Genomic DNA, 22,544 nt, shown 5'->3' on the forward strand with positions numbered 1-22,544 from the left:
AGGTAGACAATTAAATAGTTTTGAGTTATGAGAAAGCTATGTAAGCACTAAACACACTCTGACATGCTAAGGTCTCTCCAGTCTATATTTAAGTGGCACAACAAAGGTAGCCTATATAATAGCAAAGACCAAAATAAATTAAGAATCCAAGATCCTAAATATAATTAGTTAAGAAATAAAAAAGACCTTCCCATTCTCATATTTTCAATTATTCATTTTAAATATTTGTCACACCCAATTGTGTGCTCCCCCTTGATCTATAGGAGTATGTCTGCACTCTTGTATTCAGTAGGACAAAGATTATATAACCACCATTACCATTTATGGGTCTACTCATCAGAATACAGTAGACAACTGTTTTGGTAGTGGAAAATAGGAACAGAGAGAGCTAATCATCATCTTATCTTTTCCACAAACTAGCTGTGTGATCTTGACGAAATCACAATCTCTCTGGGCTTCAGTTTTTTCCTTCTGTAAGATTAGTCTCACTAGATGATCTCTAAAGGTCTTCCAGGTCTAATATTCTAATTTCTAATTAAGATGTGATAAAAGTGGCAGCAGAGAGGAAAAACTGAGAAGCAGGAAAAGAAATTAGTGAGAATAAGGTCAAATATGTGGCTTTCTTCAACAATGAGATGATTCAGACCAGTTCCAATTGTTCAGTGATGAAGAGAGTCATCTACATTCAGAGAACCATGCAAACAGAGTGTGGTTCACAACATAACATTTTTATTTCTTTTGTTGTTTGTTTGAATTTTGTTTTTCTTCTCAGGTCTTTTTTTCTCTTTCTTGATCTGATTTTTCTTGTGCAGCAAGATAACTGTATAAATATGTATACATATATTGGATTTAACATATATTTTAACATATTTAACATGTATTGGACCACCTGCCATCTAGGGAAAAGGATGGGGTGAAGGAGGGGAAAATTTGGAACAGAGAGTTTTGCAAGGGTCAATGTTGAAAAATTACCCAGGCATATGTTTTGTAAATAAAAAGCTTTAATAATTTTTTTTTTAAAAAGGAGAAAGAATAGGTCAAATATCAGAAAGTATAAGAGCCTTGTTCCTAAAGGCAAGGGCAAGGCAGTCATCAGCTAGTCTCAGACTACCAGTCATGAATCCCAAGAGATTTTTAAAAAAGGAAAAGGACCTATATGTCCAAAAATATTTATAGCAATTCTCTTCTCAGGGCAAGATATTTCAAACTGCAGGGATGCCCATCAACTGGGAATGGTTGAATAAATAGTGACTATGATGAAATATTATTCTGTGGGAAATGATGATCAGGATGCTCTCAGGAAAAAAAGAAAAGTGTAGAAGACTGCAGATAGTGGGGGAACTCTAGGTAAGTATAAGACCCTTCAGCTCAGAGGGAACCTGCTAACAATGGCTCCCCACCTCCTTTTGGTGCTCTCATCTTACCTGAGAAGTCAGGAGAGTGTGACCACCTATGTTCTACTTGAAGCAAGGGATACTTACAGTAAAGAGGCATTTACATAGCAGAGTGCTAATAGTTAGCACTTGCATAGTGTGCTGTGGTGACGTAATGCTTCTATGTTAGCACTTGCTCAGTGTAATGTGGTGATGTAATGCTTCTCTAGTTGGCACATGCTCAGTACGTTGTAATGAGGTAATCACACTAAGGTATTTAAGAGCTGAGAGGACTTGAAATAAATGGATTCAGGAATCTTTAACCATCCTCATGGGTCTCCTGCCTCCTTCACTCCTCCAGAGAGCTAATCTGGATTTTGGCACCTCAGCGTTGGGGCTCTAGAAAGCACACTACAGAAAAAAACCTGGAAAGTCTGCCATGAACTCAAGCAAAGTAAAATGTACTGCATACAAAGTAATAGCCAAAGTTGTGAGATGACCAGCTGTGAATGACTAGGCAATACAATGATCCAAGTACTAGTAGTCTCTGATGGACTTATTATGAAAACTCCTATTCATACACAGAGAAAGAACTGATTGTGTCTGAATAGAGATTGAAGCATTCCCTCTCTCACCCCCCCCCCCACTCCCCGTGGGCAATCTATATTTTCTTTTCAAACATGGAAATGTTTTGCCTAACTTCACAAGTGGTTTTTTAATAGGGGCTGGGAGTAGGGACAAGGAAGAGAATTTGGAACCCAAAAGTTTTAAAAACAAATGTAAAAAAATGTTTTTAATGTAACTGGGAAAAATATTAAATATATTATATATGTGTATATACCCCCCCACACACACACACCCATATATTTTAAAGGAGCATGCAGGGTCCAAGGCTCAGTTTCAAATTCTTTGCCATTCAGGGTCATAAAAATAGACTAGAACCAATTTTCTACTCCTAATGGAGTGGACAAGTATTTATTTATATAGATCTGAATAAAGGCTTTACTTTAAAAAAAAAAAAAAAAAACGATTTTTAGGGGCAGCTAAACGGCACAGAGCACTGGCCCTCAAGTCAGTAGGACCTGAGTTCAAATCCGGCCTCAGACACTTCCTAGCTGTGTGACCCTGGACAAGTCATTTAACCCCAATTGCCTCAGCAAAAAAAACCCAAACAAACCTCCCCCCCCCAAAAAAAAAACAAAAAAAAAAAAAACATGGTGTTATTTAATATATAAAGACAAAAACAAAAATCTCTGCCCTCAATGGGCTGATATTTTATTATCCTGTTCACTTTAAGAAATTAAGACTTAGGGCAGCTAGATGGTACAGTGGATCAAACATCAGTCCTGGAATCAGAAGGACCTCAGTTCAAAGTCAGTCTCAGACACTTAACACTTTCTAGCTATGTGACACTGGTCAAGCCACTCAACTCCAAATGCCTCGCCAAAAAAGAAAAGAAAAGAGATTAAGACTCAAGAGAGATGAAAGATTAGTGGTTGAAATAAGAACATGGCCTGACTGGGCTCTCTCATAAAAACATGAAATGTAAGAATTTCAAAGGACCATAGAGATAATCCTTCCCATTAGAATGGGAACTGGGTTCAGGGAGAGACAGGAGCTTACCTCACAGTGCAGTATAAAATGACTAATAATCTTCATCATTCCCTAGACCTAAAATCACAGGCAAATTATTTTACCTCTCCAAGCATTGGTGTGCTTGTAAAATAAGTGCATTATAATAAATGATCTCTAAGGATGCATCTTTAACTAAAACTCTTTATTTTTAATATAAGCTGCTAGTAAAGTATGTAAACAGTCTCATTATATAGAATTAGATGTTAAAATAACAATCACTTAGACAGGACTTTGGCAATACCAACAGCAATCCCTATCTATCATGAATGAAGGTAACTTCCTAGAAAATCAGCTTAAAATGGAAAACTGGGAATTAGTCCAATTACATTAAGTTTTAAAAAATTGTACTTAGTATAGCATCTGACACATAGTGAGCACTTAATAAATATTTCTGTAGCCCTCCCCCTTACCTCTACGATCTGAGAAAGTTTTGCAAAATAATAGTTTTGAATCATTAATGCAAAAGGACAATGTTAGCTCTACTTATACATACACATAAAAGTTTTAACTTGTTCTTCAACATGCCTAAAAATAAACTAGTCTTGTCCTGCTATCACAATATCATTAAGATAAACCTGGGAATAAAACATCTGTAGCAGCAATGTGAACATGTTCAAACACTAAGGGGACATTCTTGCTAAATCAAGCACATAAAGAATTTTAAAACAAAGTAGTATTTCTTTAAACCCAGTATCTATAAAGACCATAAGACCTTTCTGTAAAACTCATCAAGTGGTTCTAAGGTTTGTACCAAAGTATCTATAGTATCTATAAAGTATCTATAGAGACCATAAGACCTTTCTGTAAAACTCATCAAGTGGTTCTAAGGTTTGTACCAAAACTGGATTGTGAGCTAGATCTGTAAAAAGAAAATTCTAACTGCAGAATCTATCAATACCATTTTTCTCTCTCTCTCTCTCAGTCTCTCTCTCTCTCCTTCCCTTCTTCCCTCCCTCCTCCTCTCTCTCTCTCTTCTTTCCCTCTTTTTTTCTCTCTCCCTCTCTACAAGGCAATTGGGTTAAGTGACTTGCCCAGGATCACATAGCTAGTAAGTGTTAAATGTCTAAGATCAGATTTGAATTCAGATCTTCCTGACTCCACTCTTGGTGCTCTATCCACTGCATCATCTAGCTGCCCATGTAAATATAATTCTTGAAAAATAAATGTACATTATCATCTATTTGTAGCTAAAGACAAACTTAAAAAATTTTTTTTTTAAAAACAAAGTTACTTTATATCAATACAATTACAGGGAAATGGTTATAAAAAACAAATCACATTTTGCCTTTAAAACAAACTCAGGCAATTTGAGGATCATAATTTACAGAGGAGGTTAATGTAGATCAGTGAAACCAACAGAGACCTCGGAGTCAGAAGACCTAAGTTCAGGGCCAGGCTTCAGCAATAATTAGTTGTATGACTGTGGACAAGTATGTTAAATTCTCCTGGCTCCAATTTCCTCATCTACAAAATGGAAATATTACTCCTTGCACCATCTACATCAGAGCTGCGTTATATAGACATATAAAATAGGTATACTATTTTGATACAAATCAAGCATTTATTAATAACAAATCATTTCACAACCCTATCAGATCATGATCTGTTTAAGAAGCTCTGATCTCTATCACAGTGCTATTATCAGAAAAGTACTTTGTTAATCATAAAATGTTACATAGGTTCTAGTATTATGAATAATTTCTCATTATAATAATTAAAATTAAATTGAATTAAATTAAAAAATCCTCCCACTGTGCATTATTTAAATAAACACAAGGACTTAGTGGAGGTTAGACTTGTGAAATGGGATAGCTGTGGTGGTGTCCGATATATTAATTAATTAATACTGATATATTGATAGACTTGCTCTGTTTGGCCCAAAAAGTCAGGGAAAAAAAGCACTGATGAGGTTGTGAAGCAGTTTTTCTTGATATAATAAAAAATTTCTTAATAATCAGAACTATATAAAAATGGAAAGATTCAATGGATATGAAGTCTCTTCCAATTCTGAGAGTCTGACTTCATGAGACTAATTTTTTAAAATGGCAATGCTGACAAACTCAAGAATCCAAATTCACTCATGAGATCCCACTCAGTGTATTTGCAATTTAAAGTTTTGAGAGTATATACATTCCCACAGAGCATGTCACTTTTGTGTTCTGGGTTGCATAGATAAGTTGACTATATACAGGATAATTATTGATCTTTCCAATGGTTATTTAAAAGCAAAAAAGAGACAAAACTTAATCTTTATATCTTTGGGACTACAAAGCATTGTAAAAAGGGCTGCAGCCATGAGAAATGGAGATGTCTGCTTACCTTTCACTTTCATTGTTGCCCAAGAAGGTCCCAAACTGTGAGGCATAAGAGTGCTCAAAGAGCAAGATAAGGAAATGCTCATTAAATTCAAAGGAGCAAGGGAACTGGCGCAGGATTTGCCACACACAGTCTAAGAAAAGAAAAAACACAGGTGCTTCCCACTTCTGCTTACTGTTGGAGTAGGCCGACTGGGCACAACGTTGCTGGAAGGGGTGGCCTGCCTGGAGAACATTAGAGTACAGTCATTGTTATCTTGTCTGCCACAGCTATGATGAAATACCTGTTTATAACACATGGGGCAGCCTTAGAAGGGAAATCTTTCCAGAAATGTTCTCTAAATGACAAAACCTATTTACTTAAGCAGAGCCTGCACTGCTGACACAAAGCTTCCAACTGTCTATTGTACAGCTAAGAGCAATTCTTCTTGACAGAAGGTTGGTGGCAGATTTTGTCACTTTCTTTGTTTAAAACTGATGTTTTTTTCCAGACACCAAAATCAAAAAGGATATCCCCTCAAAACCCCCCCACTTAGGCAGCCAACGTCAAGGAGGTCTTGTTGGGAGAAACTGTCATACACGATAAATTCAATGGAAAGAAGCACATGCCATTATAAACTGCAACAAATACGTTTGAAGTACTTTTTATATAAGTATGTTTAAAATACTAGCTAGGGTTTATTAACCAAAGATAAGTGAATATAGCAGGTCTTGTTCATAATCTACCATTATGTCTAAAATTCTCAGAATTATAAAACTCAAGAGATAAAAAGTCAAAGACTATTACCCTTATAAAGTGAAAGAAAAAAATTACTGCCATCTCTGTTTTCTCATTTCTTTCAGTAGAAGGTCAGCTATAAGCTCTGCTTTTCCTTAGACACAAAGTTTCAAATCACTTTCTGATATAATCAACTCTGTCATTATGGCTAAGGAATAAACCTATGTTCATAAAGAGATGTGGCCAGATTATTTTAGTTTGAGTTTAGAGTGGGAACATATCAAATAGCAAAATTGTCGGAGTTGTTTTCCCATTCCTCCAAAACAGCATGTCTGCTTCCAAGGAACCATGATATTCTGGACAACTAATGTGAGCCAGGAGTCTGTGAAAAAAATAAAATTTTCCCCTCTTAAATATCAAATATGAAATGATGTGTGCAATAGTGCCTACTGTTGCATTTTTTTAAAATATGAAAATAGGATCATTATCCAGAAAGTATACTCTCAAAACCAAGACTCATAAGAGCTTATTACAAATTCAAGCATTATATGGCCTATGTGGAAAATAGTAATCAAAAGAAATAATAAAAAGAATCTGCCACCTACTGTCTAAAGTGAGTAGCTGAAATGATACATTTTACTAATAGCCACTTGCACAGTCACTACTGCCCAAATTCTGTTTTTTAACTTCATGATCAGAATCTAAGCAAAATAGGTCTTTCAACTAATCAAATTTTTACACATCAAAGCTACACATATCACAAAGTACAAAAATTTGGGGTTTTAGATCATTTTAGTTGACATAAAACAAGCAAAAATAACTCCACTTAATTTTGGGGTTTCTATACCTATTAAGATCATACCTGAATTACAGAATGAAGATATGGCTACACAATGCTTCTGGAGCATTGCAAAAGAGATGGGTGCGAGATGGGGTGGATAGAAGATAATAGCATATAATACATAGTCAAGGTCAGTATCAAGAACATGGATGGATAGCATCCATAACAACATTAAGAATATTATAATAAGTTATAATTATAAATGATCTTTTTTTTTAACCAAAGTAATTCATTAATAGTTTTCTTAGCACTGATTCTAAAGATAAGGTCATTACTGGTTTGTTAAGGCCAATTTTTTTTGGGGGGGGATATAATAAATTGAAATAGCCCTATTTTTTGGAACATCTTTTCAGAATAGAATATTCAACTTATTAAAATGATAAATTTTACAAAATATAACTAGGAGTTTATGACCCAAAGGCAAATGAATACACAGGGCCTTGTTCAAATAAAGTGGGGAAATTTAAAGGCGGGATAACTTTGAATATGTTGCTATATAGGTAGAGATGTTTAGCAGCACTTAGGATTATAGAGATCAAAGTTTGGGAGAGAATGGAACAAGATATGAAGATCAAGGGATCATTTCTGTGGATAAATAAAGAACTCCAAAGAAAACTCAGAAAGAGAAGTCAGACAGGAAGACTTCTATTTATCCCAAGAGGTCCAGCTCAAGCATCTCTTACTCTAATCCAGATAAAAGAGGTCATTCTCTGCTTCATTTCTTACCTACCCTTAATCACTGATGAATAGGTCTCAGTGGACTGAGGCCATTAAAGACTTTAACTTAAAAAGACCAAGGTATGCTCCTGCATCCAGGGCAACCTCCAGTCATCCTGATCTATTTGTTGCCATTGGATTCAGATGACTCCAGAGGAGAAAGTAAGACTGTTGATTTTGCACAACTCTCCCTCCCTTAAATCTAATTCACTTGCATGTCATGGCATCACCTCCCTGATGGTCCTCTTCAAGAAGAGAGGACAAATAACAATTACTTTAATCCTAAGTGAGTAAATTCTTTCTACTTAATTCTTGTGGCACTGTGCCATTCATCTTATTAGACATCAAACTGCAATAAAACTGGGACAGTCATATTTCTTTGGCCCACATGGTACCTTCTATATAAACATTCTAGTATTAGTTTGAATTCATTCATTCAACAGGCAGTAAGATAAAGGAATTATCTGCCAAGGAATAAAATAGAAAAAAATTTATTTTTCATCCAATATGTCACAGCTACTACAAAAAGAAATTAGTACATAAAGAAAATTCTTTCTGAATAGATGATATAAATACTTCTGGCAAATCCTATTTGAATCAAATAATCTCTCTTACCTGTAGCCACTCTCTCTCTATAAGAGCCTCAAAACCACGAATGGTCCTACATCTTGGTTCTAAGATGATCTGGGCCAAGGAGGTAACCTGAAGTGTAGAATCAGTTCCTTCTGTTCCATGAATCAATACCGATGCTCCTTCCCTGATAGGAAAATCCAGAGCACAAATGGGATACTCCCGACATGTTCAATGAACTCTGTTAACAATAAACATTTATTGAGTACAAATAACTTGTAAGGCAATGTATACTTCTCCACAGCCCAGCAGGTTCTCCGTCTTAGTAAGACTGATAAAATATATCCAAGATTTTTCTGAGATGGAGCAGGGAAGAGAAAGGAGGAAGGGGACAGGGGACATCTCCAAAAATTATAAATCATGGCCTCTCAGGTGGTTAAATTTCACAGACCTGCCTTTCAACTTTCACACATGAATTGCTCTTCCTTGCTAAAGTTAGTTGTTATTTGAATTTCATAGTAGGCTCTCTTACTCTTTTCCCTTCTGTAAAAAGACATCTTCAGGGCCTAGTTTTCTTCCTTTGAAATATACCCTCAACTTCTTTTTCTGTATTTCCCTTTTGTTTTTAAACTGATTTCATCTTTTGGCATAATAGGTAAAACATGGACTTGGAGATAGAGGATCTAAGGTCCCACGATCCTAGATTTTGGGTATATATTTGCTCTCTGGGTCACTGTTTCCTCATCTTTCCAATGTGACAGAGTTACGCTGGTTGATCTCTGAAGTCTCTTTCAGTTCAAAATCTGAGCCTTCTAATTCCATACAGCTGTATTTACTATAATGCATCTTTAGATGTTTGAAATTTACTTTGGGAGATATTTTAAACTCACAATTCTGTAGCTTTTAAAGACATTCCAAGTGCCTTTCTCACACAATTCTTGTGAGGTAGTTGTACAGGTATTATGACACCCCTCCCCATTTTTTTTAACAGATAAGGAAAATAAGTTTCCGAGCTCAACGTTAAAAAAAAAACAGTGAATGATAAAGCTAAGAGCTGAACTCAAATCTTCTGGGACCAAACCTAATGCTCTTAGATCTTAATTACCACTGCTGTTTGGGGGAAAGATTGGAGAAAAATAAAGAAAAAGGAAATGGCAATGAAAATATCAAATATTTCATTAAATTAGATGCACACTTATAAACAAATATGAATAAATAGGTTGTATATATGCATCAAAATAAAAAGTTCCATGTATACAGGTCTTAACAATATGCTATCTTTAATTACAATCAAGTGTATATTTGTACTTTAGGAATAAATTATAAATCTTTAGATTAATTATATTTTGTAAATAAATGAAATTTACCAAAGGAGCCAAAATATGACATTGATGAATTCCAGATTTTTAGTACGAACTAAGATGACACACAAAAGTAACCACTTTTTAACTCATTTCTATATTCACTAATTCATAACCACAGTATTTTTAATTTTAAAAAGGATATATTATATAATGAAGAACAAATGCAGTCATTCTAGTTACATATTTATTGTTACATTTTCTACTATTGACATTCAATTCCATCTAATTACTACCATTAACAAATAAAATAATTCTATGCCTGCAATTTAAAATAAAGAACAAATGGCTACTTTAAATGGCATTCATACCTATTTGTCAAGTATGTATATGGATTTAAGTAAAAATCCTTAACTATATATAAGGCGCATCATATCTGGTCATTTTTGTCTCAATTCCACTAATCATTAACTTTAGTGCTTAGTTTTATTTTCAGTTTCCTGAGAACATCTTTCCCTAAAAAGGAAAGCAACTATTTGTATAGCAATTGCTTTCTTTCTAAAATATATGAATATCTCAACTTGACAGTACCACTTTGTGATTTCAAAAGCATTATCTTTTAAGATTTTCAAAGAAATATAGAAAAAGGAACCATTCCAGCACCATGCTGATAATTACTTTTATCTGAGATGCCATTTTGAGTATTAGATATATTCACAATTGTTTCTACTAATAAGCCACTAAGTCATTTATCTCAATTTTTAGTAGGTATGCCATGAATTAGAAGATATGATTTAATTTCCTCAGATAACAGTCTCTACTTCTCCTATTATCCAGCTTTTTGTAACTTGGTTTCTCACCTCTTTACTCAACTGAAATAACTCTCTTCAAAGTCATCAGTGTTTTCTTCACTGTCAAATCTTATGGTCTCTTCTCAGCCCAAATTACACTCCACCTATCTGCAGATAATCCTCCCTCTTCTCTAGATTCTCATTTATTCTCTCTTGGTTTTCTCCCAACTTATTGAACTACTCTTTCCCAGTTTTCTTTACTGATTCATCACTCATATGATTACTCTAACTGTATTCCCCAAGATCCTCTTCTCTCTCTATGATCTTTTTCAATGACATCTTCAGCTCCCACAGGTTGAATCATTTTTTCTAAGCAAATGGCTGCTAGATCTATATATTTAGCCTAAGTCTCTCTCCAAGCTTCAATCCCACATCTCCAACCGCCTATTGGACATTTCAAACTGTATATCCTGGGTGTCTCCAGGACACCTTAAATTCAAAACATCCAAAATGAAACTGATTCTCTCCCCACCAAACCATTCTCCTTTTCAAATTCCCTTATGTCAAAAGAACCACCATATTCCTACTCTCCCACATCATGGTATTATATGATACCATTCTAACCCACAAATCCTATCAATTGCCAAATCTTGCATTTTCTACCTTATAACATTTTCACATCTGATCCCTTCTCTCTCTTTATTTATACAATTCCAACCTAAGTTCAAGCCCTATCATTATTATCTAACTGAATGCAAAAGCTTCTTGTTTAGCCTCCCTGGCTTAAGTCTCTCAATCCTCTAATCCATTTCATATATTGACACCAAATTAATTTTCTTTAAATTCAGATCTGACTAAATTGTTCCCTTAACTCAGTCAACTCCAGGAGCTTCTATTGTCTCTAGAATAAAATCTAAACTACATTGTTTAGTTTTTAGTCTCTCATGAATTGGCCCCAACTTATCTTTCCAATCTCATGAGAAATGATTCCCTTCTTCCTTCAGTCTGTTTCTCAAATCTAACACTGAACCTCCCTTCTCATTGCCTGGCCATTCCCCACACCTGGAATCTACAATATCCTCACCTCTGCCTCAGGGACTTCCTATTTTACTTCCAGATTCAGTTCAAGCACTTCTAGGCTTTCTTGACAGCTCCCTTTCCCCTTACTGCAAATGCCCTGCCATCCCAGCCTACCTTGTATTAGCTTTCTTTGTTTTGATTTCATATGTACTTACATTCTTATTAAGAAGATAGGTACTTCTATTAAGTTCCTTCAGATCAGGGACTGTTTCTTTTTCTTTCGCTGTTGTTGCTAAAAAGTTTAGGGCTTCTTTCACTTGACTATTTTAAAGACAATATTTTTAGCACACTTCACCAATATTCCTGCTTATTTTTACTCATCCTATATCCACTTTTATCATTTAATTCTGTGCTTTTTAATGCAGATAACGAAGATCTAAAACTTCCTCACTGCCATTACTCACACAATGGAGGTGACATGGAAACTATAGATAAAACTTTCATTTGTGAATAGTTTTAATCTGCATAGCAAAATCTTACCAATGTTTTAAGTCAGCTAGTTGGATCTCAATAAAGATACAAACTACATGCTATACCAGACAATTATTTGTATAAAGCTGTCCATGAGGGTTTGTCAGACATAGTATCTGTCTTTCCATGAACAATGGATAATTTTATCTTTCCTTCCAAGTACTACTATTTAACAATTACTGAATTCTTAAGTCCAATAAATAATTAGTTTCCCCAACTTAATTTCATTTTTAATAAGGTTTTTATATGGATACAAACTCTATACTAGAACATCTCCAACCTTAATTCTTTGTTGTATTTCCTTTCATGCTTAGGAAAGATGTCTTATATTTACACATAACAGATGCAGTAAGTGAGCAACCACTTTCAAATGCTCTGATGTTTCTATGCAAAGGAAGTAAATTATATCAATTTCAGTGCTACCTGGTAAGTTCCTAAGTCAAAAATATATCATGATCACACACAATCTGACAAATACAAATTTTAGATAAGGCTTTGTTTTCTTTCCATTACAAGGAACGCTGTAAGAAAATGGTGAGACAGTTTTTTTTTTTTGAAGAAGGACTAAACTTCCTCAAGCTTATAACTCAAAACCAAGGCAAAAGAAGAAGTAAAAAAAAAAAAAAAAAACTTAACAATTGTCTGTTTCTGACTGACAAACCAATGTAAGCTTAATCTCTAAACTACTTTAGGCTTCCCAGAGAATACCCTATAAATTACCAAGTATTCACAGGATGGCTATTCTTGGTGGAATATTTCTCAAATACACTATATTACTCAGCTTAGTCTTTTAAGAGGAGAAAGTCATGATTTCACAGGTTAGCAGAACCACCTCTTTTTATGCTTCTCTTGATTCCTTCCTTGGATTTCAAAGTTTCTCCTCAGTTCTGGTCCTTTCATCAGGAAAGCTTGGGTACCATCTCTAATTGAAAGCTCATTTTCCCCATAGGATACTTAGAGTTTGGGAACAAATTGCTATAGGCTGCAAGCCTGTTTTGCCTTTTGGAATAATATGTTTCAAACTCTCTGCATTTTATAAGAGGTGGCTGCTAAATCATGTGATCCTGGGTGTGGCTCTGTGGTATCTGAACTCACTCTATTTTGCATCTGCTGCTCTGCCTGATTTTAACTCTTAACAAGATGTCCCCGTACCTGGAATCCCTAGCGGCCACCTTCTCAGCATGTTTTCCTGATTCTTTTTGTATGTCTCCCATCCTCTCTGCTCTCTCCCCCTCTCCCCCCCAATCAGATTGCAAACTTCTTGAGGGATTAGCTTTATTAATTGTATCCCCAGAATTTAGTACAATGTCTGGCACATAGTAGGCACTTAATAAATGTTTATTGAATTTTCTTTCTGGCAAATACTTGCAGTATTTGTTCTATGATCTGGAAATTTTAATATGTGGCTTTCTAGTTTCACTAGGTTTTAACAGATCCAAAACACTTTCTTTCATGGTTTCTTGAAATATAATATCCAAATGAATGTGGCTCTTTTCAACAATGAGGCAATTCAGGACAGTTCCAGTGGATTTGCACCCAGAGATAGGACTACGGGACTGAGTGTGGATCACAATATAGCATTTTCACCTTTCCTGTTGTTGTTTGCTTATCTACCCTCCCCCCCCCCCCCCCCCCCCGCCTTTTGATCTGATTTTTCTTATGCAGCATGATAAATGTGGAAATATGTTTAGAAGAATTGTACATGTTTAACCTATACTGGATTACTTTCTGTCTAGGGTACAGGGGAGAGAGAAAAATTTGGAATACAAGGTTTTTCAAGGGTTAATGTTGAAATATATCTTTGCATGTATTTTGAAAATAAAAAATTATTATTTTAAAAAAGAACAAAAACAAAAAAAAAAGCAAAAACAAACAAAAATGGAAACATTATATCTAGGCTCTTTTTTATTATTATTAATTCTAGGTGGTCTAATGATTCTTACATTCTCTTTCTGATCTATTTTTGGATGTCAACAGTTTTTAATACCTTATTTTCTTGTTTTGTGTGTGGGAGGGAGGTGTTTTTAAAATCTCTTGATTATAGTATTTTTTTTCTTTAAAGTTATTAACCTATTTTTAATCCATTCTAATTTTCAGAAAAAGTGATACTTAGTTAAGATTTTACAACCCTTGTATGAAACTGTTAATTCTCCTTCCAAGTCTTTCTTCTGTAGCTTCCATTTCTTTTCTATTCCTTTTCTCTAGTGCTTAAAATTTTTTTTTTAATTCTTGCATTTCATTTCTTCAAGAAATTCTTGTGGTCAAGATGCATTCTTCTTTAAGGCTTTGCTTATAAATATTCTGCAGCTATTTTATTCTAGATTTGTATGGTACCATAATAGCTTTACCATGGTAACCTTGTTTTTTGTCTGTTTATTTTTAACTCATTCTCCTAGTCTTACTTTCTGAATTGGAATTTTGGCTTAGGGCACATTCCTGGAGGAATGCTAATGCCTCATTTGGTTCTGATTTGGGATACTCGTGCTACTTTTTCTGAATATTGAGACCTATGTTAGTTGGTCAGTCAAAAAGCATCTATTAAGTATTTACTATGTGTCAGGTACTATATAAGTGGTAGGGACAGGACCAGAAAAGGATAAGAAAAAAAGCCTCCCCCACTCCCACTCAAAAAAAGCTCCTGTTCTCAAGGAGCTCACAAACTGAGGTACAAAATGACATGCAAACAACTATATACTCACAAAACTATATACAGGACAAATTGAAAATAATCTCAATGACAAGGCATTATTAGCATTAAGGGGATCATGGAAGAGGATTTTAGCTGTGACCTGAAGGAAGCTAAGGAAGCCAAGAGGTGGAGATGGAAGAGTCAATAAAAATACCTGGAATTGAGAGTTAGAGTATATTCTATGAAGAAAGGCAAGGTGGCCAATGCTACTGGATAGCAAAGGGAGAAAGTAAGATATATAAGTATATTGAAAAAAATGAAGCAGAGCAACAGGTTTTGGTTGCCAAAAAAAGTAGTTTATATTTGATCTTGGAGGTGATAGGAAGTTAGTAGGATTTATGTGAGACATGTTATTTATTAAGGTATAATAGGACATGACAACTGATTGAATATTGGGGGGAAAGGGAGAGTGGGAGCAGCTGAGTATGACACCTAGTGAGCCTGAGCAATTAGAATAATGATGGTACCTAAAATATTAACAGAGAAGTTCAAAAATGGGAAACATTTTGAGGAAAGATGAATTCAGTTTTGGATATGTTAAATTAAAGATATCAATGGAATTCTAGTAAATAGATGTCCAATAAGCAACAGAAGATAGAAAAAAGCTTAAGCAATGCATGGTGGGTGAAATCAAACTTCAGGAACAGGACTAGGGGAAAAGGGACTAGAGAGAAAAGGTCAGTATAGAGTTGAACAGATTTACCAAGTGGTCAAAATCAGGAAAGGGAGGAGGAAAGGTGCAAGGGTGATGGTTTGGAAAAGAACATAAGAGTAGAAAAATTAGAGGTCTTGGTTTGGATGAAGAGCAAAGTCTGGGGTTACATAACAGAGGTAAAGGTAAAATAACAAAAGAGCGATCATATAAAGGAATGATATTTCAGAGTTAATGAACATGGAGTAGTGCATTTATTGTGTAAAACCAAAGGTTATGTCCATCTCTCTATGTAGCTGAGGATTTAGAGATTAGTATTTGAAGGAGTGTGAAATACATAGTATGAGGGCAGGAGTTCTTCAAGAATTTCGGGTCTGATTCAAGCCAGAGACTTACAAACTTTCAGGGCACTCTAGATGGTCTAATGTAAAGTAAAATCAGGAGCTGTCCAAGCTCCTGACTAAGGACTGGGTCTGGGAGACACAAGTGCAGAAACAAGTCCCTAGTTGGAATTCCAGTAAAATGCTGCTTGTCCTAGCCCTTGTTAGCTAACTGGAGGGCTCTGGGAGTTCAGTGAAACAGAACTGCAGGCTCCCTTTAAGCCTGAAGTCCCTGATCTAGTTATTCAGCTGCACCTCAGAATGAGTTTGGGGCTAAATCTGAGACTCTAATCCAAGGCCAGAGCCTCACAACTGCTGGCTGGCTCCTGTGTGTTCACCGTGCAGTCTGGGGTATCCATGACACTTCTTGCTGTAGTATACAACTGCAGGCCCCAGTGCAGTTTTTGTGCTAAAAGACTTTAAATGGGACATTCTTGACTGAAATCTCTTTCATAATGTCCACAGGTCACTATTCCCCTATTCCAACCCCGGCTGAAAAACTGACTGGGTTTTTACTTGTACTTTCCAATCCCTACTCAACCTGATATTTTATCTAGAACTTTGTTGGACTAGTTAAGGAAGAGAGCTGGAAAGGGAGGAGAAAAAAGAATATACATTTATTAAATGCCTATTATGTTTTAGGCACTGTGGTAAGTGTTTTATAACTATCACATGGAAAACAATCTTATAAGGGAGGAATTATTAGGCATGGTTTATAGGTGAGAAAAATTAGGCAAACAGTGCCTAAATGATTTGTTCAGTATCATAGAGCTAGTTAAGTTTCTGAGGTTGGATTTGAACTATTTCAGATTCTTTTTACTTTACCATCTTTGCTAGTCTTCTTTCATTTTTGTACTTTGTTCCTGATGCCTAGCATAGGACTTGGCATTTTAATAATAATGAAGTCCCTCAACTTCTGTCTGCCTCACTTTCTATTTGTAAAACAAGAATTATAATAGCAACTATTTCACAGGACTGTTGTGTGGATCAAATGAGATAATATTTGTAAAAAGAACTTAGCCTAGTACCTGGCACAAAGTACATACTGTATAGATGTTCATTTCTTCTCTTTTCTCCTCCCATTTAAGAAATTGGTTTTATAAGTAATAAGTGCGTACTAGGTGTTCCAAATAGTCTTAATGCCATTTTAAGTTTTAATAAATTACTAAGTATTAAAGTAGAAAGTTATTAATAATTTATTAAATCCTTTTAAGTTATTTAATAACTTATTAAAATTTAAAATGGCATTAAGACTTTCTGGAAAACCCTGTACATGCAAATCTTCATACACAAAGATCTCATTTGTTTCTAAAGGAGAACAAACTACTTGCAGTTAGGTAGTACCAGAAAGATAAAGGGAAATACCATTTGTACATAAAGGGAAATACCATTTGTACATTGCCTTATAAGTCTTGTTTGTTTGTTTGCTTGTTTTTTGCTGAGGCAATTGGGGTTGAGTGACTTTTCAGGGTCACACAGCTAGGAAGTGTCTGAGACCAGATTTGAACTCAGATCCTTCTTACTTCAGGGCTGGTGCTCTATCCATTGCACCACCTAGGTGCTGTGTCTTACAAATCTTAAAAGTGTTACAGCTCTTGCTATCATTATTTTTGTTGTTGTTGATGCTGCTACCTTGTGTATAGCACATGATGTAAAGAGGGAAAACTGATTTGAACCAAAGACACCGAATTGAAAGCAAACAGAAATTTGTTATTTATGTTCCAATATAAATCAAGGTCCAGACAGCAAGAATCATATGAAAGGTTCCACAGATGCACTTTACCTGTCAATACACTGAACAGCCAGGCAGGCAGTGGTTAGAATCTCTTTGATGTGAGTCAACCAATTAGAAGCTTCTAATTTGCTAAGCCACCGGTCCATGTTATGTGACTGGTCATTACAAGCTTCTACAAGTTTTATCAAACTCTCCTGAAGAATGTGATACCTTTGGGGTAAACAAAAATAAACAATTCAGACCGTTATTAAAAAATAATTGACTTTTACAAAGCACTTTAAAGTTTACAAAGCATTTTATATGCATTACCTCATTAGACAATTTAGAGAAGCATATTAAAAATGAATATATTAAGAAGTAAAATATTTCTCTAGTAACAGGGGCTCTTAATGTTTATAAACTTTTAAAAATATTTTGATAACTACATCTTAATATAATTGGTTTCCACTGTAATTTTATATATTTTGCTTTATGAATTTAAAAATATTATCTTGAGAAAGGGTTCACAGGCTAGGAAAGGGCCTCAATGCAAAGCTAACTTGCCTGTCTCAATTTATTCATCTGTAAAATGGGGGCTAATAAAAGCACTATTATCCTTTAATTCTTCATATAATATAGATAATGAAATTGGGGAAATTGGGGCTCAGGAAGATTTAGTCAACCACACATAGCCAACCAACACACACTCTGGGAGGAAGGCTAACATAGTTGTAAATCATCACCGCTAAGGATAAGGATCCAAATACCAATATTAAAAGAAATCTGCAAAAATGCTTAAATACATTAGATAAAATCTGCCATTCTGAACTGCTTGTGAAGAATCTTCTGCACCTGAGATTAGAGCAAAGGCCCGGTGTTCTCTCAGTGGCTGAGAACATCAGCCTAACCATTAGGAAGACTTTCCTAATGTTCTTCTGGCTCCAAAGCCTATCATTACCAGATGGCTGGGCCCGTGACTTTGCCACAGTTTATGCAGAAGTTTTTAGCAATATAGAGAAAGGGCAAAAAGTTAGCAAATTACAAAAGTAGGTACGGGGCACAATAATAATACACATAATTTGTGTCTTACAGTAAGTTTTGAAATTTATTATAGTCATGTTTGAAGATCAACAAGAATCACCACAATACTACTGACTAAGGGGCAGATTTTGTGGTAATAAGCATAAAGCTGATACAAAAAAAGTATAAAAATAATAATATCTTCATCACCTGGGATGTTCTCTTACCATCTCCCATTTCACCAAATATTGAAAGAGAGCTCCCAGTACAACTCTGGGTCTTTAAAGCAAGTATTTATGAGTTTGTTTGAACAAGCAATTTCTAACTACTTAAGAACCCACCTTTTACTTTTTATTTTAAAAGACTATATTACCTTTTCCAGTAGGTTTTACCTCTCAATGGACTTGTGAATGCGTCTCCACTGAGGATAATGAGCTTCCTGCTCAAAACCACCCCCTTTAGCTCTAGCTTGTTGAGCCACATTTAGAGATCGTGTGTCAATAATGTAGCCTCGTTTTCCTGGACCAAGGGTAGCATTTATAAGTTGTTCATCTTCTTTGCACCGTCTCCCATTGGTGCTGGTAAGTGGTTGACTACTCCGGATCATTACCTAGAAAGGACAGTAGAATTTAAAATTCAAAAAGAGCCCACAAAGTTGACCATCTCTACCCGCCTCCCTTCACCACCTTCCCCCCCCCCCCAAAAAAAAAGAAAAGTTATTGAACTGAAAAAAATTTCAAAATAATATATCCAAAAGAACAAATTCTTATGAAAGGAAGAGGAGGAGAGCCAGAGTACAGATAGTATAACTTAGAAAAAACTGAGAAAGCGTTATACCTGATTATTTATCAAGTCTTGGATAGGGAAAGGGATTGGACCATGAGAGCCAGAGTACAGATAGTATAACTTAGAAAAAAATGAGAAAGCATTATACTTGATTATTTATCAAGTCCTGGATAGGGAAAGGGATTGGACCATGAGAGCCAGAGTACAGATAGTATAACTTAGAAAAAACTGAGAAAGCATTATACCTGATTATTTATCAAGTCTTGGATAGGGAAAGGGATTGGACCGTGATTTCCTTGGTATAGACAAACTCCCAGGAGGGAAAACTACTTCTAATAGTCTTGGAAAGGTGCCTAGAATACTGAGATATTAAATGATTTGTCCAAGGTCACACAGACTCCACATATCAAAAGGGGAAATCAAACCTAGATCTTCCTGTTTCAAAACCAGCTCTCTGGCCAGAGAGCTTTTCAAGCCTTGAAACAGAAGTCAAAAGACACAAGTTTTGGTTGTGATTTTGGTAGTGATTTATTTTTTCACTACAAATGGGTTTAAAACTGAAATATATGTGCCCATTTCATATTTTCTACTGTCTATCTGGGAGATTATGGAGTATCTTATCTACCTCTGTCTGTGAGATAATGATGCATTCTTTACAGTTAAACATTATTCAGTTAGAAAACATAATTTTTTACCAGACTAGAAAACAAATACACATATACATAAACATTTCTCACCAGGCTACTGTCTTCAATGAAGATTGTAAAGTAGTAAAAAATAGCATCAATTATCACAAATATTCATTTGAATTTGAATCCATGAGATAATGTCTACTTTAGTTAAAGGATTGAAATTTATATTTATTGTATTTAAGATAACTATTTCTTAGAGCAATACATAATTCTAATAATTAAAATATCTGAAAATAGTTTTAAATCATTTAATCAGTTTCTTAGTAAGGGATCGAATGCAGTTTACACTTGGCCAGGCTGCTTAAAGGGCAATTCTTTGTGCTGTGCTCTGAAGTGAACAAAATCTGGGTTTTCTGGACTTAAGAATGGAAAATGGATTGAAAGGCATACTCTGACCACAGAAAATGTTCTGTAATTGGGTCCCTAAAGTCCAAATTTGAAATGTTTTAGAACCAAGGGTGAGAAAACTAGAGAGAGCCAAATTTGCTTATGAGTTAAAAATCTTAGTTTTTATCTTTTTAAATTAAAACATTGCCCAAAAGAGAAAAAAAAAAGTAAAACTCATTCTCAGTTCATGAGTCCAGCAGGATTTGAGTAGTTTGGCTCACCCTGGGTTTAGATAATCACAAAAATCTGAAAGCGTTAAGAAGGAAAAATAGCAATTGTCATGAATAGTATGAGATTCTTCAGGGAACAACCAAAAAACCAAACTGTACTTACCATTCCATTTTTTTCATGGTAATAACTAAGTACTGGGAAGCGCCCACCATGACGAAATGTAGCCACTTTTCTGAGAGCCTCATCATCAATGCAGCTGGGCACAGTAACAATTGGAGGGTAAGAAGGGCAGACAGAAAAATCTTTATTGATGTAGCTCAGTCTCCATTCCTTAGTCTGTAAAATGCAAATGAGAACTTTTCATGCCTGAACCAGAATCTAAATTTCACAAAATAAAAGCATCAAAAGAGTTAGAAGGGACAAGACAGATTCCCAATCCAAAACTCCATTTGGGAGGATGTCTCTCTATGCCCTCCATCTCTGCCTCAATATATCCCGAGAAGCAGCTTTCTCCTCCTTCTAGAAATCTATTCTTCAGCCAGATCTCTCTACAGATTTGAATGATAAGCTAATATCTGTCCTGGTCACTCTACCTTACTAGTTCTAATCGAGCTTTCTATGCAAATACTAAACCAATCTGCTTCCCTTTCTACATGGCCTATTTTCAGATATGTGAAACTCTTATTTCCTGTTGCCTTCATAAAATTAAAATTTTTGAACTCAATTTAGATTTGAAGGAAAGCATACAAATGAAACAGGTGAGTTTAAAATATATTTCATTTTTCAGGTATAGGCTCATAAAGAATTATGATATATGCCTATCATTCAAGATAGATCTGGTCTATAGGTTATGAATTGTTAAGAAAAATGTCTACATTGTGAGAAACAACTTGGAGTGTAATCAAAGAGAATATAAATTGTCAAGAGAGTTAAAAAAGCTCCCCTCAAAGTTTCTTCATCTTAAAAATATTAACTTCCAATTCACAACACTTAGTTATAAATGACCTGACTAGACCAAGACAATTATGAGAACTCTGGCAAGCATTAAGTAATATAAAATTGTAGAAAAAACCTATTTAAATCTTATTTTCCTTTTATCATTACTAAGTAACTATGTAATTTCATCTCTGTTTCTATGAATATGGAAATTCTTAAACTTTTTTAATGTAATGTGTTCTTCACTTTGCCCTCTTTTTATCTTTCATTAACTTAGCTCTAAAGACAATTTAACAGTATTTGCAGTAAGGAAGGGACTGAATTTTAAAAATTTTATCAAATAGGTATCTCAATACTGAGTAGGTCATTCTCCCAGATTTCAAACTAAGGCTCAAATGAAGCACACTTCTGAGAGGTTTAGAGTTACTGTAATTACCAAGTAATTCCTTTTATTCTAATACTAAAAGATTTTGAAATACTCTTGACGTACATGATTTATTGGAATTGAGAGTCAACCCTTCTATTATAAATTACAGACTAGCAAGAAAACATTACATAATTTTCCTGGGTTTTGCTCATATAAATCAGTGTTAAGTATATTTAGATATGATCAAGAAGTTAAGTTAGAATTATAAAATCCCAAAATCAAAATTTGAGATTGCTTAATCTACACCAAAAATTAACAATTTCTACTGATGAAATGTGTCAAAAGGATTTAGCAGTTCAAAAAACAAAACAGCAATCTTTTAGCTTTAAATCAATAATTAAACACAGACATGGCTATATCAAAGAAAGAGAAGAGAATAAGCATTTTATAGAGCACTTACTATTTTCCAGGCAAAGTGCCCGTGCTACATGCTTTACAATTATCTCATTTGATCCTCACAACAGCTATATAAAGCAGGTGCTATTACTATCCCCATTTTACAACAAAGGAAATTGAGGTAGGTCACACAGCCAATAAGTATCTCGGGCCATATTTGAATTCAAGGGTCTTCCAGACTCAGTGCTTTACCATTACACCACCCAGCTGCCTCACATGTTATCTTCTTTAATAATAATAAATACTACCGGCATTAAAATGAGAGGGGAAAAAAAAAATCAAGAATTCATTTCTTGCAAAATATTTTTCTGCATTGCAAAGATAGTTACTGTAAATAAAAATCTCTAGGGAAACTGAGAACTTTTAGCTTTAGGAAATATCATTAAAGATTGGTGATAGGTTATTATGATCAAAAAAATGGATGACTAGGAAGAAAATCTGTGGATAAGAGCAACAGTTTAACTACTAGACAGTCCATATTC

The 22,544-nt window shown here is 34.9% G+C and overlaps 1 protein-coding gene across 1 annotated transcript in view; it reads right to left on the reverse strand.

The window, feature by feature from the left end:
* The window catches only part of MTMR9 (myotubularin related protein 9), a 44,827-nt gene that overhangs the window by 6,661 nt on the left and 15,622 nt on the right, over positions 1-22,544 (reverse strand). The window contains exons 4-8 of the mRNA XM_051975727.1: positions 20,466-20,639; positions 18,660-18,877; positions 17,317-17,478; positions 8,215-8,356; positions 5,328-5,548 (exon numbers count right to left, since the gene is read on the reverse strand). Coding sequence (XP_051831687.1) covers positions 5,328-5,548; positions 8,215-8,356; positions 17,317-17,478; positions 18,660-18,877; positions 20,466-20,639 — 917 coding nt within the window. The remainder of the gene's footprint in view (positions 1-5,327; positions 5,549-8,214; positions 8,357-17,316; positions 17,479-18,659; positions 18,878-20,465; positions 20,640-22,544) is intronic.

Source organism: Antechinus flavipes, chromosome 2, assembly GCF_016432865.1.
Source record: "Antechinus flavipes isolate AdamAnt ecotype Samford, QLD, Australia chromosome 2, AdamAnt_v2, whole genome shotgun sequence".
Taxonomy (NCBI): Eukaryota; Metazoa; Chordata; class Mammalia; order Dasyuromorphia; family Dasyuridae; genus Antechinus; species Antechinus flavipes.